At 33.8% G+C, this 15,307-nt stretch overlaps 1 protein-coding gene across 1 annotated transcript in view; it reads left to right on the top strand.

Annotated features, from left to right (window-relative positions):
* LOC119765274 overlaps nucleotides 1-9,575 on the top strand; it is a 51,585-nt gene extending 42,010 nt beyond the window's left edge. The window contains exon 2 of the mRNA XM_038248811.1: nucleotides 9,327-9,575. Within this exon, the coding sequence (XP_038104739.1) occupies nucleotides 9,327-9,401 (75 nt within the window). The 3' untranslated portion in view covers nucleotides 9,402-9,575. The remainder of the gene's footprint in view (nucleotides 1-9,326) is intronic.
* The last annotated feature ends 5,732 nt before the right edge of the window (nucleotides 9,576-15,307 follow it).

The following is a 15,307-nucleotide window of genomic DNA, read 5'->3' as shown; positions in this document are numbered from 1 at the left end:
TTGGAACAGCCAAAAACACTTTATATAAGCTGTAATTCATGATCAAAGTGCTGATAGGCCGATAATAGAAATAGGCTGAGAAAGGGTATAGTTCCCCTACAATTAGAATTTGTATATTTTCTTAAAGTTGTATGATTTGTTTTACCATTTACTAATCCTCACACTCATTTGGACCATTAAAGTTGCTGTTCTATACAATTTTGTTGCAAAGTATTGATCAGAACGGAATCAGAATAATTTTCGACAAATTTTCAATTTCCCGTGAATTTCCGGGTAATTGGTTGAAAACTTCCCGTTTCCCGGGAATTTTGTATCCCCGGGAAATTGGACGCTCTATGATCAAACAAAAAGACTCCAACCTTTATCGGGGATTCATACGTTTCATTGAAAAATTATTTTCAAAACTTTTTTAAATTGTTAAAAAATGTTGCATGCAAATCTTTTAAAACTAGTTTTTTTACGAGCTCGTCGTGTTCACCGAACAAATAATCATTTAAAGTTCAACCACAGACAAACAGACGGGACACTCGAGTGCGGAACCATCGTCCTTAAATAACCGAGCCAAAACGGTTAATTCAAATGCAATTTAGCTTCGGCATCCACTCACCCGGCGCTGTTGGCGCTGCTGTCATGACAGCTCGCCCGTCTTTCCTCAGTGTGTGTGATGTGTTTTTGTTATTGTAAAGTTGAGCGTGAGCACGTGGCAGCAAAAATATGATGGAATTCAGGAATTCTAACGGTGATCCACAATCCAGGCTTTGCGGGACAACATTGAGGCAGTCTCAGCCAGAGTCAGATGAGCAACTGACTAGCAAGGACATACCTCTTGCCCCATTATTAACCCAGTAGGCCGTCTCAACTGCTTGCCGATGTCGAGGCTGCTGATGCGGCGTCCGCTACTGCGGAGGAAGCCGGATTCTGTGGTGGAGTCATCTCCTTCGGAGCAACCTGCTTATCCTTCGTGGATTGCTGCTCAAATTGCTGCTGCTGGTAATCCTTTTGGCCTTTTGGCGATGTTGCGTCGATTGTGAGCGCCACTCAATGTTCATCCACAGTTGTTCTGTTTCGATGTTAGATTTTGCGGCAGCGTTTTTTAATCTTTGCGACTTTTTTAATCTCATTCGCCACTTTTTACTTTTGTTGTGTGACGCAACTTAACTGCGCCGTGGACACGTTTCCCGCGGATGTTTCCAAACACCCATCGTGGGGATCAATTCAGATGGATTAGAATTATTATTTTTTTCTATTTCGGCGACCACTACTGGTGTTTTCGTGATCTCTTATCTCTTGGTGTCAGGTGTAATGGTTCAAGGTTTGGAGAAGGAATGTTCGACAGAATTTGGAGGCAACGGGAAGGACCAGTAGTTTGGTTTCTGTCAATGCGGTTGTGGTGCGTTGTTGCTGGTGCTGCCGCATGATTGGCTTATGAGGTTCTGCCATTGGAAACGGAGCCGACCCACCGTCATTTCGGCCGTCGGTGTTAATTTTTATTTGTTTAATCCAGTACTGACGATCAGCAACAACAATATTATTTCAATCAGCTGTTAATGTTTGGGTAATTCTCTGCCAACTCACACAGCAGTTGCCCCGACCCCTCTTCGATTTGCGTGAAACTTTGTCCTAAGGGGTAACTTTTGTCCCTGATCACGAATCCGAGGTCCGTTTTTTGATATCTCGTGACGGAGGGGCGGTACGACCCCTTCCATTTTGCACATGCGAAAAAGAGGTGTTTTTCAATAATTTGCAGCCTGAAACGGTGATGAGATAGAAATTTGGTGTCAAAGGGACTTTTATGTAAAATTAGACGCCCGATTTGATGGCGTACTCAGAATTCCGAAAAACGTATTTTCATCGAAAAACACTAAAAAGTTTTAAAATTCTCCCATTTTCCGTTACTCGACTGTAAAATTTTGGAACATGTCATTTTATGGGAAATTTAATGTACTTTTCGAATTTACATTGTCCCAGAAGGGTCATTTTTCATTTAGAACAAAATTTTTCATTTTAAAATTTCGTGTTTTTCTAACTTTGCAGGGTTATTTTTAGAGTGTAACAATGTTCTACAAAGTTGTAGAGCAGACAATTACAAAAATTTTGATATACATACATAAGGGGTTTGCTTATAAACATCACAAATTATCACGATTTTACGAAAAAAGTTTTAAAAAGTTGGTCGTCATCGATCATGGCCGTTCATGGTCACCCGCGACAGACACGGACGACGAAACAAAGAGAAACGCAAAAGTAACTTTTTCAAAACTTTTTTTCGTAAAATCGCGATAACTTGTGATGTTTATAAGCAAACCCCTTATGTCTATATATCAAAATTTTTGGAATTGTCTGCTCTACAACTTTGTAGAACATTGTTACACTCTAAAAAATAACCCTGCAAAGTTAGAAAAACACGAAATTTTAAAATGAAAAATTTTGTTCTAAATGAAAAATGACCCTTCTGGGACAATGTAGATTCGAAAAGCACATTAAATTTCCCATAAAATGACATGTTCCAAAATTTTTACAGTCGAGTAACGGAAAATGGGAGAATTTTAAAACTTTTTAGTGTTTTTTCGATGAAAATACGTTTTTCGGAATTCTGAGTACGCCATCAAATCGGGCGTCTAATTTTACATAAAAGTCCCTTTGACACCAAATTTCTATCTCATCACCGTTTCAGGCTGCAAATTATTGAAAAACACCTCTTTTTCGCATGTTCAAAATGGAAGGGGTCGTACCGCCCCTCCGTCACGAGATATCAAAAAACGGACCTCGGATTCGTGATCAGGGACAAAAGTTACCCCTTAGGACAAAGTTTCACGCAAATCGAAGAGGGGTCGGGGCAACTTTTCCCGATTTCGTGTGAGTTGGTAGAGAATTACCCGTTTACAATCGTTAAGCCTTGATTGTCTCACGCATACACTGACATGACACATGATAGTAATGGGTTTGTATTGGTGTGTTTGGGCTGCGCTTCGGCATAAGCTCACCAGGCAGCGCTGGCGTTGCTGTGTTTTGGTGGTTTGATGAAGGACGATGGATTTTAAAAATAATGTGTATGGAGAGTCACGTCTGTTTGTCTGTGGTTCAACTGTTAAGTTCAACACTTGTAACGATAAGTCAAACTTTCCGATACAGTTTTGGAGTTGAAAACTTATTTTGAAAATTATTTTCACGCGAAGCAACATTTTTTTCAATAAAAAAATACTATTTATAAGTGTTTTTCGGAATTGCAAAAAAAAATTCATTCGACGCGTGGAAAATCGTAGCATACACTCTTAGTATTTATCGTGTTAATATTGAATATTTCCATGTATGACTCTTCAAAAATCGCAAGAATCTCCAAATTATTCACATGGAATCGAATCGACCAAACCTCACGACTTGCCAAACCAACCCAATAACTTGTTGATCACGTACTACCGTTCCAAATTCTTCAGTGGCACGCAATCCATCACCTCGTTTAACCCCAGACCGGTACCACACTCGACCTTTCTCGTCCGCGGGCCACACGTTCCATAATTACCCGCCGCTGACCGTAATAATGAATAATTGTCAGTCAGTCATTCTGCCGACTCCCACCGCACAACGACTCCCTTTGATAAGAGCATGAAAAATGGTGGGAATCCAAATTAGCCTACATATCGTAATACGTCTTCATGACCGGGTCGACTCACCTCTACCGAGCGGGTGGGTGACATCATTTGACCATTGATGTCATGTTCGCGGGGGTAGCCCCAGCAGAGGTTGCATTTTTTTTTTGTCGGTGTAATTTGTCCAAGACCTGGCACTGAGGATTCCGTTGATGATCGTACGACCGCCGTCTGACGCGTGTCCGACCTTCTTGGAAATGGGGTTAAATGATGTTGAGGAGAGAAATAAAGTCCAGTTTGAACGCACCGGAAGTTGTTGAGGTGTGAGCCCAGGTGACGGGACCAGTTCCGATGGAGTTGGAGTCGTGAATAATTTATGGCGACGTGGGACACAAGGCTGGTCATTGTGTGGTCACGTGGCTCACTGTCTGGTTGAATTATGTCAAATTGGATGTGTAGCATCGTTAGTTTCTTTTTTGTTGAGCGATTATAACTATTATTTAAGGTGAACTAAGGTGAAGGGGTTTGGTTATAATTGAGGTGAGAATATTCGAATTGCAAGTACAAATTGTTACAAATTTTCGTAATGTTGTAATTGACCAGTGAATTTTTCTTTGAGGCAAAAAAACAACCAGCAGTCTTTCACTGACCAATACCTAACCAAAAACATCAAATGAACTAAACTATATTGCAATTACGAGACAGATTGCCCCTGAAATTTCCTTCTTCTATTTCACCCTGGTTTCATCCCAATCGTTTCCGGATATACCTTTTCCATATACCCTAAAAAAAAAAAGGAATCACGGAAACCCAGAAGGCTTTTGCCAATCCCAGTGTAAATAAAATAAAATAATACACCTTCATTATTTTCGTTTTATTGTATGAAATTTGTCGGTGGTTTGTTACCCTCATTTCCCTTCATGCATTCTCCCCAGATTCATTCACTTTCGCATTCGCATACATATGTTGCCTCTATGTCAGAGCGATATTGAGCATTACGAATTCAGTGTAGTAGAACAAGGTGATAGGAGAAGGGTGAAATAAAAAAAAAATCTTTCAGCATTTCTGATACCGTCTTTTTTAACACAAAATTAAATTTTTAAATCACTGGTAAAACAACAAAAATAAAATTAGGTTTGTACCTCTACCCTACCATCTTGCTCCTTTTTGCTAGCTGGTTGAATGAATAAGGGTGAAATCGTTGTCGTCGCTGAGAAAGAGGGATAAACAGTGCAGCCGCAGGGCCTAATGTTACAACGTGAAAAAGGGCATAAATATGTAGCAGCAGCTTACGTCATGTGAAATTATGTCTACCTTCCTGTGCCGCTGAAAAGAAGAAGCTCATAACCTAATCATGACGATGGAGGAAATTAAATATTATAATTTCATGACATCGTGAGAGCTGCACGTCGATGAACTCTAGACTATTTTGGGAATGGTTTGATACTCGAATTTACGTTAAGAAAAACGATGGAGACTATCACAAAATCCTTCGTTACAGTTATTCTCAACACTTTTGCGAATAGTTTTTTCTTTGTATTTTGGTTTGAATGAAACTATTAACTATTTATTGCTAATGATTTTCGTATTACTTTGAGGAATAGAAGACTATTATAAAAACTTGTAGAAAACATTTTGTCAAAATATTGTCAGGGAAGCAAAATTATAACTCAGAACGAAAAATTATGGATATGAAGTAGGACGGAAGTCGTCGCCCTAAACCTTTACAATAATTTGGTATGTTTTTTATATACACACGGAAAGGAGTTCCATCTTAAATTTAACAATTCAAATTAGCTGGCTTCAAATTGGTGGAACAGTGATTTTTTTGGTTAAATTAGCTAAAATTACAGGTAAATTTACCAACTTGGGATTGGTGAAACAGCTAACCCTGATTGCTGATTTGCTATCCAAAACTGACAGCCCAAATCAAAATGACAGGAGAGTTAAGTTAAGTTAAGTTTCACCAAAAATAATGGTGTTTCAGCACAATTTTGCCTACTTTTTACCGAAAAACTAGCTGGAACCGGCAGCATGGATTTTTTGACAGATCATCAGTTCGAGACCAACACAAAGCAAGAGAACGTCTCGTATCGTGTTTGATCCTGTTTAAGCCGCTCAGTTCGCGGAGTTTTGTGTCGAAAGTGCAAGTGCAAAAGGTGGAGATGGTGCGTGAGTGAATGGATTAAAAGCCAGGAAGACTTTCTGCGGGCTGAGATCTTCAGTTGACTAGGTAAGAAGTTTTTTTTTGTGTTGAGGGAAAGAGGTTAGAAGTTGAGCCTCTAATTTTTGTTTGGATGATTGGTGGCATCCCTTTGTCGTGAACCCTTTGCCGGGGGATGGAGGCTGGCGTTTGTCCACACTCCACTTTTTTTGTATGGACATCTGTCTACGTGGGGGAGGCTGCGGGTACATAGTGTCTAAATATAGACTGGCCAATGTTTTACAGATCCGAACGAGCAGGGCACTTTATGCCTTTGAAGAACATAAAAAATAGAGTTAAATAATGTAAAATTACTTTAAATTAAGAGGCAGTATTTGTAAATATTGCTCGGTTTGTTCTAGAGGTCGTATCGAGGTGCTCCGATTTGGATGAAACTTTCAGCGTTTGTTTGTCTATACATGAGATGAACTCATGCCAAATATGAGCTCTCTACGAGAAAGGGAAGTGGGGTAAAACGGGCTCCGAAGTTTGAGGTCCAAAAATCCGAAAAAATCTTAAAATTGCTCGCATTTCCGTAAAACTTCATCAATTCCAACTTTCGTAGATGCATTTGAAAGGTCTTTAGAAGCACTTTAAAATGTGCCATCGACATTTTCTCTTAGCTTTTGCGAATTACTGTCAAAAATTGATTGTTTTAAAACCTTAATATCTTTTTGCAACAGCCTCCTATAGGTCAAAAGATAGGTAATTACATGGACTATAAGACAACGGTGTTAACTTTTTGGCCAATCGCAGTTTTTCTCATAGTTTTTCGATTTTTCTATAACAAACATTTTACAACGTTAGTTTTTGCCCTGTTAGTCAAGAAGACGGCACTTTTTGGTCTCAATTTTGTCATATTCGGAATCCTCGGACAATTTCACGTAAGTTAGAAGTATTGGAGTTGTAAATTTGATTGGAAAAATTGTTTGTTCAAAAAAATCGCAAAACTATTAGAAAAACTGCGATTGGCCAAAAAGTTAACACCGTAGTCTTATAGTCCATGTAATTACCTATCTTTTGACCTATAGGAGGCTGTTGCAAAAAGATATTAAGGTTTTAAAACAATCAATTTTTGACAGTAATTCGCAAAAGCTAAGAGAAAATGTCGATGGCACATTTTAAAGTGCTTCTAAAGACCTTTCAAATGCATCTACGAAAGTTGGAATTGATGAAGTTTTACGGAAATGCGAGCAATTTTAAGATTTTTTCGGATTTTTGGACCTCAAACTTCGGAGCCCGTTTTACCCCACTTCCCTTTCTCGTAGAGAGCTCATATTGAGTTTCATCCAAATCGGAGCACCTTGATACGACCTGTTACACATTGTTGAAAAACTCGCTCTTAAGTGAAATTATATTTAATCAAGTTTTATTAAATTAAATAAAGATAAATCAAATTTTATAAAGTAAAATGAAGTTGAATTTAAATTTAATAAGTAAATTTGAATTACATTTGGTTGAATTTAGAAAAAAAGTAAAATTCAGTTAAATTAAGTTAAATTGATAAAATTTTGTTAAAATTAGTAAAATTTAGAAAAATTCAATAAAATTTAGTTAAGTTATGATTAATTAAAAATCAATTTAAATTAAGTAAAGTTATGTTCAGTATAATTAAACTGAACATAGTAAAAAAGAAATAAATTTAATCAAATGTGGTTTAATCTAGAAATTTTTGTTAAATTTAATTAAACTAAGATACATTTTTTGAAATTTCGTTACATTTGGTAGAAATTAGTTCGATTGTTGTTAAAAGTTGTTTGGTAAAATTTAGTAAAATTAAGTTGAATTAAGTAAAATCTAGCTGAATCAGGTAAAATTAAGTCAAATTAAGTTGAATTGAGTTAAATTAAGTTATTTGTTTGTAAGTTAAATTAAGTTAAATTATGTTAAATTATGTTAAATTAAGTTAAATTAAGTTAAATTGAATAAAATTTAGTTAACTTCATTTAAATTTAGTTAAATTAAGTTGAATTAAATTAAATTAATGAAGTTAAATTAAGTTAAATTAAAGTTAATTAAGTTAAATTAAGTTAAATTAGGTTAAATTAAGTTAAATTAAATTAAATTAAGTTAGATTAAGTTCAATCAAGTTGAATTAAGTTAAATTAAATTAATTTAATTAAATTAAGTTAAATTAAAGTCGATTAAGTTAAATTAAGTTAAATTTAGAAATGTTAAGTTAAATAAAGTTAAATTAGGTTGAATAAAGTTTAATTAAGTAAAATTAAGTTATATTAAGTTAAACTAAATTAATCTAAGTTAAATTAAGTTAAATAAGGTTAAATTAAGTTAAATTAAGTTAAATTAAGTACAATTATGTTCAATTAAGAAAAATTATGTTAAATTAAGTTGAATTAATTTCAATTAAATTGAATTGATTAAAATTAAGTTGAATTTATTTTAATTAAGTTGAATTGATTAAAATTAAGTTGAATTAATTTTAATTAAGTTGAATTAAGTTGAGTTAAGTTAAATTAATTTAAATCATGGTAATTTTAATATGTATTTTTGTATTTTTGCATTTTTGTATTTTTGTATTTTTGTATTTTTGTATTTTTATTAAATTTCTCAAAAGAATATCTCAACAGAGCCGTGCAATTAGGATGGTCAATTATAACAAAGTTAAAAAACCTGGAATCTATTGAAACATTCAAATAATTTTCTGGACTACCAAAAAACGTACCAAGAATAGCGGAAAAGCATGCTACACCAGCAAAAACTTTTGTTGGAAAAAACCAGCTTTGCAGGCAGCAACGGTTTTTTAAAAAAGAGATTTCAAAATTACTAGTTAAAACAATCGAAAAATTAGCTGGATGTACCGAGAAACTTGACAAGATCAAAAAAGAAACGAGCTGAATCAGCCAAAAGGCTGGGTGGATGGAGCAAGCTTTACAGGCAGCAATGGAGGCTTTTGAAAAAAAAAACTTGTCGAAATAGCAGAAAAAGTAGCTATTCTAACCATAACACCTACCAAGAATAGTGGCAAAGTTAGCTGAACTAGCTAAAAAGATTTGTGAAAATATCTGAATTCGCAGCCATCAATGAAAATTTTTGAAAATTATTCCTAAAAAACTAGTTGAAATAGCCTAAAAACTCGCTGGGCTAACCATAAAGCTTACTAGAATACCTTAAAATCCAGCTAAAATAGCTAACAGACTTTCTGAAAATATACAGCTTTTGAGACTGACAGCATTTTTTCAGCTTGCAAATTAGTAAAATTTACTAGAAAAATAGCTAGATTTATCATTTTTAGGTCCTGGATCCAGCTGTCAAATCCTGGATTTTTGTTTAGGATTTCCAGCTAAAAAAAATGGTGGTTGAAAAAACAGCCAATTTTTTAGGATTTTTAACAAAAATTTAGCAAGATTCACGATAAACCTTCTTTCCGAGCATATATACTAATTTTTACAACATGAATATATAAAAATAACGAAAAAACAACTCTTCAGTGACCTCATCAACTTTTACTCATGATAATTTCATGCAAGAATACATTTCACAAAACCTTTTCTCTCTCTCGCTTCTCTTTATTTCAGCAAAAGCACCTTTCCGAAATCATCTCTGCACAGGTGAATGTTGCGGCTGGGCATTTCAAAAAGGAAAGAAAATAAACAAACCACTTTCCACGTTTTCCCCAGCAGCACAACCTGGACGGACAGGATGTTGTTGCGAGTGAGTTTTGGACGGAATCCTTGGAGGCGGCGGCAGGATGCGTCATACCTGGCAAACCAAAACACAGCCATCAGCACCAGCATCCAGTTTCGGCTAAATAAAACAAAACAAAAATAAACGGCTAAAAGAGAGTTTTCGCAGTGTGTTTATTTTTTAATTTCCCCTTTGTGTTGTGTTGAGCGAGAGAAAAAAAAGTTATTTTTATGTCATAGAACAAAATGGGAAAAGTGTGCCGCCGTTTTTCTTTATTGAAATATTCACGAATTTGTGTGTTTTATTGCTTTCTTTCGAAATATAGAAATTAAACTCTTTTGCAAGTACCACCAAAGCCACTTTAATAAACATTAATATTTTATAAAAATAGAAAACAAATTCGAAGCATTTCACAAAGAACCCCCTAACAAATCATAGGAAAACAAGAAATCGGTTGCAGGTGCGAACTGCGAAGACATCGCCATCGATGGTGGTGGTCCTTTGGACGACGCAGCTAGGACTTGGCGGCATCGCTTCAATCACGGACTTCACAGGCGGAATGCTGCCTGCTTTTTATTGTACCTCTTTCGTCCAGCTTTTTTTATTTGTGGAACCTTTCTCGAGAGAGTGTCCCGAGTAGGGGTCACTTTTGGAATATTAATTCGGGAGGAAACGTTTCGGGCCGCGTTTACTACTTGACAAAATACTTGACCAATTCGTGAGGATGTGAGGAAAATTTTGGGAGATCTTTTGCTTTCAGATCTTTGCCGACCTGCGCGGACCACACGTGATGCTGGTTATTTGAAACAAATTTTGAACAGGTGAAAAGCTTAAACATAAATTGAAAAAACCCCTTTATTTGTTATAACAAATTAAGAATTTTATTTAAAAAGGTCCTATTAACACATTAAACTTCAAAGCTTTTAGAACCTTTTAAATAAAAAACTCAAAAATTCTACAAAATGCATTAATATCATTTACTACAATTGATTTGATGGCTACATTATAAATAGGGTTTTTATGGCCTAACAAGTTACTATGACATTCTGAATACTAAAGGAGAATAATTGCAAAAGAAAACGTTATATTTTTAGTTGGCGATACAAATCTAACTGGGTTGACACTGACAGCCAGGGTAACTTTGATGGGTAAACAATATGATGAAATTTGGGGAAAAGCATGAAGTTCACTCTATTACCTAATGTTAGCTCATCAGAACTTTGACTTTTGCTGACGTCCTCTTTAAAAGCTTTTACAACTGATATCAAGTAATTTCATTTTCATTATCATTATCATTATCATTATCATTATCATTATCATTATCATTATCATTATCATTATCATTATCATTATCATTATCATTATCATTATCATTATCATTATCATTATCATTATCATTATCATTATCATTATCATTATCATTATCATTATCATTATCATTATCATTATCATTATCATTATCATTATCATTATCATTATCATTATCATTATCATTATCATTATCATTATCATTATCATTATCATTATCATTATCATTATCATTATCATTATCATTATCATTATCATTATCATTATCATTATCATTATCATTATCATTATCATTATCATTATCATTATCATTATCATTATCATTATCATTATCATTATCATTATCATTATCATTATCATTATCATTATCATTATCATTATCATTATCATTATCATTATCATTATCATTATCATTATCATTATCATTATCATTATCATTATCATTATCATTATCATTATCATTATCATTATCATTATCATTATCATTATCATTATCATTATCATTATCATTATCATTATCATTATCATTATCATTATCATTATCATTATCATTATCATTATCATTATCATTATCATTATCATTATCATTATCATTATCATTATCATTATCATTATCATTATCATTATCATTATCATTATCATTATCATTATCATTATCATTATCATTATCATTATCATTATCATTATCATTATCATTATCATTATCATTATCATTATCATTATCATTATCATTATCATTATCATTATCATTATCATTATCATTATCATTATCATTATCATTATCATTATCATTATCATTATCATTATCATTATCATTATCATTATCATTATCATTATCATTATCATTATCATTATCATTATCATTATCATTATCATTATCATTATCATTATCATTATCATTATCATTATCATTATCATTATCATTATCATTATCATTATCATTATCATTATCATTATCATTATCATTATCATTATCATTATCATTATCATTATCATTATCATTATCATTATCATTATCATTATCATTATCATTATCATTATCATTATCATTATCATTATCATTATCATTATCATTATCATTATCATTATCATTATCATTATCATTATCATTATCATTATCATTATTAGAAACAGCTATTTGGATGGAAACTTTGTTTTTTGTTAACATAGGGTTAGTGATTGTTCATGTTTGTTTTTCAAAATTACAACATAATAAATATTTATCAGTTATCAATTGAAAAGCTTGATATGAAACATTTGAAGAATTGTTCAGATTTTTCAGTGTTTTTAGAAATTGGCTAAGTTTAGTAATATTTTCATTCGCTGTAATAACAATTTTACTGCTTTTTTATTTGAAAGGTATAGTTTTAAAAGAAAATCAACTTTTGAAAACTTAACAGATTTTTTCTGAGTCCTGCTTAATTTTAACGATATTTGATTACTTGAGTGGACAATTCCTGTGAATGATTTGAAAAATACTACTATTTATGTTTTTGTTTTAATTTTGAATTCGCTACAAATGATATTATTTTTAACTTTTGATTTAAAATTTAAATTTTGAAAAGGGAGATAAAAACCTTAAATTGTTAATTTGCTAAATGTCGCAAAAAAATATAGGTTAGGGTTTCGGCTTTTCGGTCTTGGCGGGAAAATTAGAAACAACGCTAATTTTCTCGTATCCAACGTTTCAACCCTCTATGGGGTCTTCTTCAGGGAATTAAGAAGGATTGTTTCTCGTCCAGTGTAGTTTTAGTCAAAGTGTAAACGGTCGTTAGTGTCGTTTGTTGTTTCTGATTGGTATTCATCCGGGTAATCTGGATAAAACCAACGGTCAATTTGGACAGTGGAACCCGAGCTTGTTTACGCGGTAGTTTTCGTAATAAAATAATAATGAATAAAAATTATTTTATTCATTTTTGCTGAACAACATTTTAAAATCTTGCTTTGATATGAAATTCAATAAAATGAAGCACAACAACGAAAACTTTTTAACTATACAAGTTGAATATTAAAAAAGCAGCTCAATAAATGAGAATACGCATGCCTTACATTTTATTTCAAAATATATTTAGAGCCCATTCAGAAACTAGATATAATCTTTTTTGAAAATTAGGAGAATTCAAATTTATAAAAGATTTTCTTGTTTATTGAAGAATAATATAAAATGAAGCATGAAAAGTACTTTCTGTGATTCAAACATAAGATTTTCAGAGTTATTTTAACATTTTTCACGTTCCGCGAAATTTGCGTGAAATTTGTTGTTTTAAAATTGAGGTCTCCTTGAAATTTGCAATTTTTGAGCGTGAAAAATCACTATGCATAATAATCATATTTAGCATTTTTGGGCAGCTTTAAATAGTAGTTTAATCAACAAGTTGCAAAAACAAGACGAGGTTTACCGAGTTGGATAAATACGACGAGTGCTGAAAAAAATCAGTTTTGCAACGAGTTTATTACATCATTTTTGCCACTCCGTAAACCACTTTTTGAATGGAATATTATGTCAAACATTCATGTATTAGGTAAATTCACAATATTGCAAAATGTTACTTTTCGATACAAGTGTTGATAAGATCAACAATTCAGCACCCTTTTCAGTGCTGAAAAGTAGGACTTTTCGGCGCTGGTATCAAAAGGTGTTGATTTTCAAATCTGTTACTTTTGGTAGTTGAAAGAAGGCCGTTTCGTTTTTCCCGAAGGACAGGAAAAAATGACAGTTTCTCAGCGGGATTGCTAAAAATATTTTAAAACAAGTGTACTTGCGTAGATCGGATTTTTTTTCTTCATTCAAATGTTAAAATATTACTCAAAATTTTCATACTTTTTTTTATATTTTTGCCCTTCTCCCCTCGACTTTGATCAGAGTCGAAAGAAAAACTTCAAAGGCCAAACACTTTAGATTGTATTTTCTTGTGAGAACTTTTGGTTTGAAAATGCCGAAACGAATGAAAAATAACATTAGAAAAAAAAAACATTTTCAAATGTCATTGTCTTTAAATCAAAATGAACATAAATTGACCGAAAGATTGCAGTTTTTGTGATATCATTTCAGAATTATTTAATATCGATCACTTTCTCTTAATAACGACCTAATCAGCAAATTTCCCAACCCACAAAGTGATCCCGAAGACAAAAGACCAAGAAACTAATAAAATTCAGATTTGTTCCAACCAACTGTCAGCACTCAGTGCGCCCTTGGGCCACCCTCATCATCGTTCCTCCTTTCATTTCTTCCGTAATTTGGCTCATCCATCCCTTCTTAACATCCCCTAAACGTCGTGTTGCAAGGGGTTTGTTTCGTCTGCGAGAAAGGGTCTACCACCCACAACCTGCCGCTCGCTCGACGACGTGATAATCTTTTCATTTCAACAAATCACGTCCTTTTTCTCTCCCACTGTCTGACTCCACGGGGAATTATTGTGGCCCCTGGCGATAAGACTTCCCCTATTTTTGGCCAGGAAACACACACACACATATACAATATTGGCAATAACCGCTGGTTCTGCTGGTTCTTTTAAAACTTACAAGGGTGGGATTTTCCGGGGGAAAATGTGAAAAATGTTTGGAGATTTTCGGTGTAATACTCAACCCAACGCTTTACACAGCGGGAAGAGAAATCAAAACTTTTCAACAACCCTGACCAAGAATGCTGTCCTGTTCCACTTGTTCACCGAAAACAGTTGCAGGCAAAAAGAAGGGGGTGAACGGAAAACCGTTTTTCCACTCTCAAAAGAACGCAATCTCCTTTGCAACTGCTGACACACACGCGCGCTCAAGCAGTTTTCAAGTGGTTTTGCGATAAGCATAAGCGGCAGCATAAAAAAAAATGCGAGCATAAAACCGCAGGGCGAAGAATGTTGCCAACCTGCTACCACCCGACCCGAGCCTGATTGTGATTGTTGCAATTTCCCATGAATAATTGATCGGGCAGATTGCAATTAATTTGAATTGGGTCCTCGTGGGATTTCGGTTACATTTCTTGGCAGGTTGTGGGAAAAAAGGTGGAGTTTATGATTGAGGGAAACATGCGCTATGGGTAAGTGTGGTGAATCGTTGGAACAGGTTCATTGAGGGTAATTGCTTCCAATTGATCTCGTTATGCGACTGTGGTTTTTTAAGTGGGCTGCTGGTTTATGATTCGTGAGAATTCGCGTTCTGTTACAAAAGAAATTACAATAATAGAAGAAATGGAATCATTTAGAATGTTTTTTTTTTTATCAAGATGATCTTCTGGGTTATTGCAGTCTTGATAGGTACATTAAATTTCTCTTCTAACATGTCCCATGATTTTTTTAACAGTAGAGCAATTCTGTGAGATTTTGGTCATTTGATTTTTTTTTTGTATTTTTTAATCCGGCCGAAACTTTTTTAGTGCCTTCAGTATGTCCAAAAAAAGCCATTTTGCATCATTAGTTTGTCCATATAAATTACAAAATATAATTGTAGAGTTCAATTAGTTGGGTGGTGACGCGCGGTCAATTATGTGGCATTGTGTGTGAAAAGAAAAGAATTTTATTTCGTGTTTCAACCTGGTTGGCTTGCCCACAAGCAGAAGAAAATCAGT

Source organism: Culex quinquefasciatus, chromosome 1 (assembly GCF_015732765.1).
Source record: "Culex quinquefasciatus strain JHB chromosome 1, VPISU_Cqui_1.0_pri_paternal, whole genome shotgun sequence".
NCBI classification, from domain to species: domain Eukaryota; kingdom Metazoa; phylum Arthropoda; class Insecta; order Diptera; family Culicidae; genus Culex; species Culex quinquefasciatus.
The sequence above is the reverse complement of the archived record's forward strand: the minus strand, read 5'-3'. Positions and strand labels throughout refer to the sequence as shown.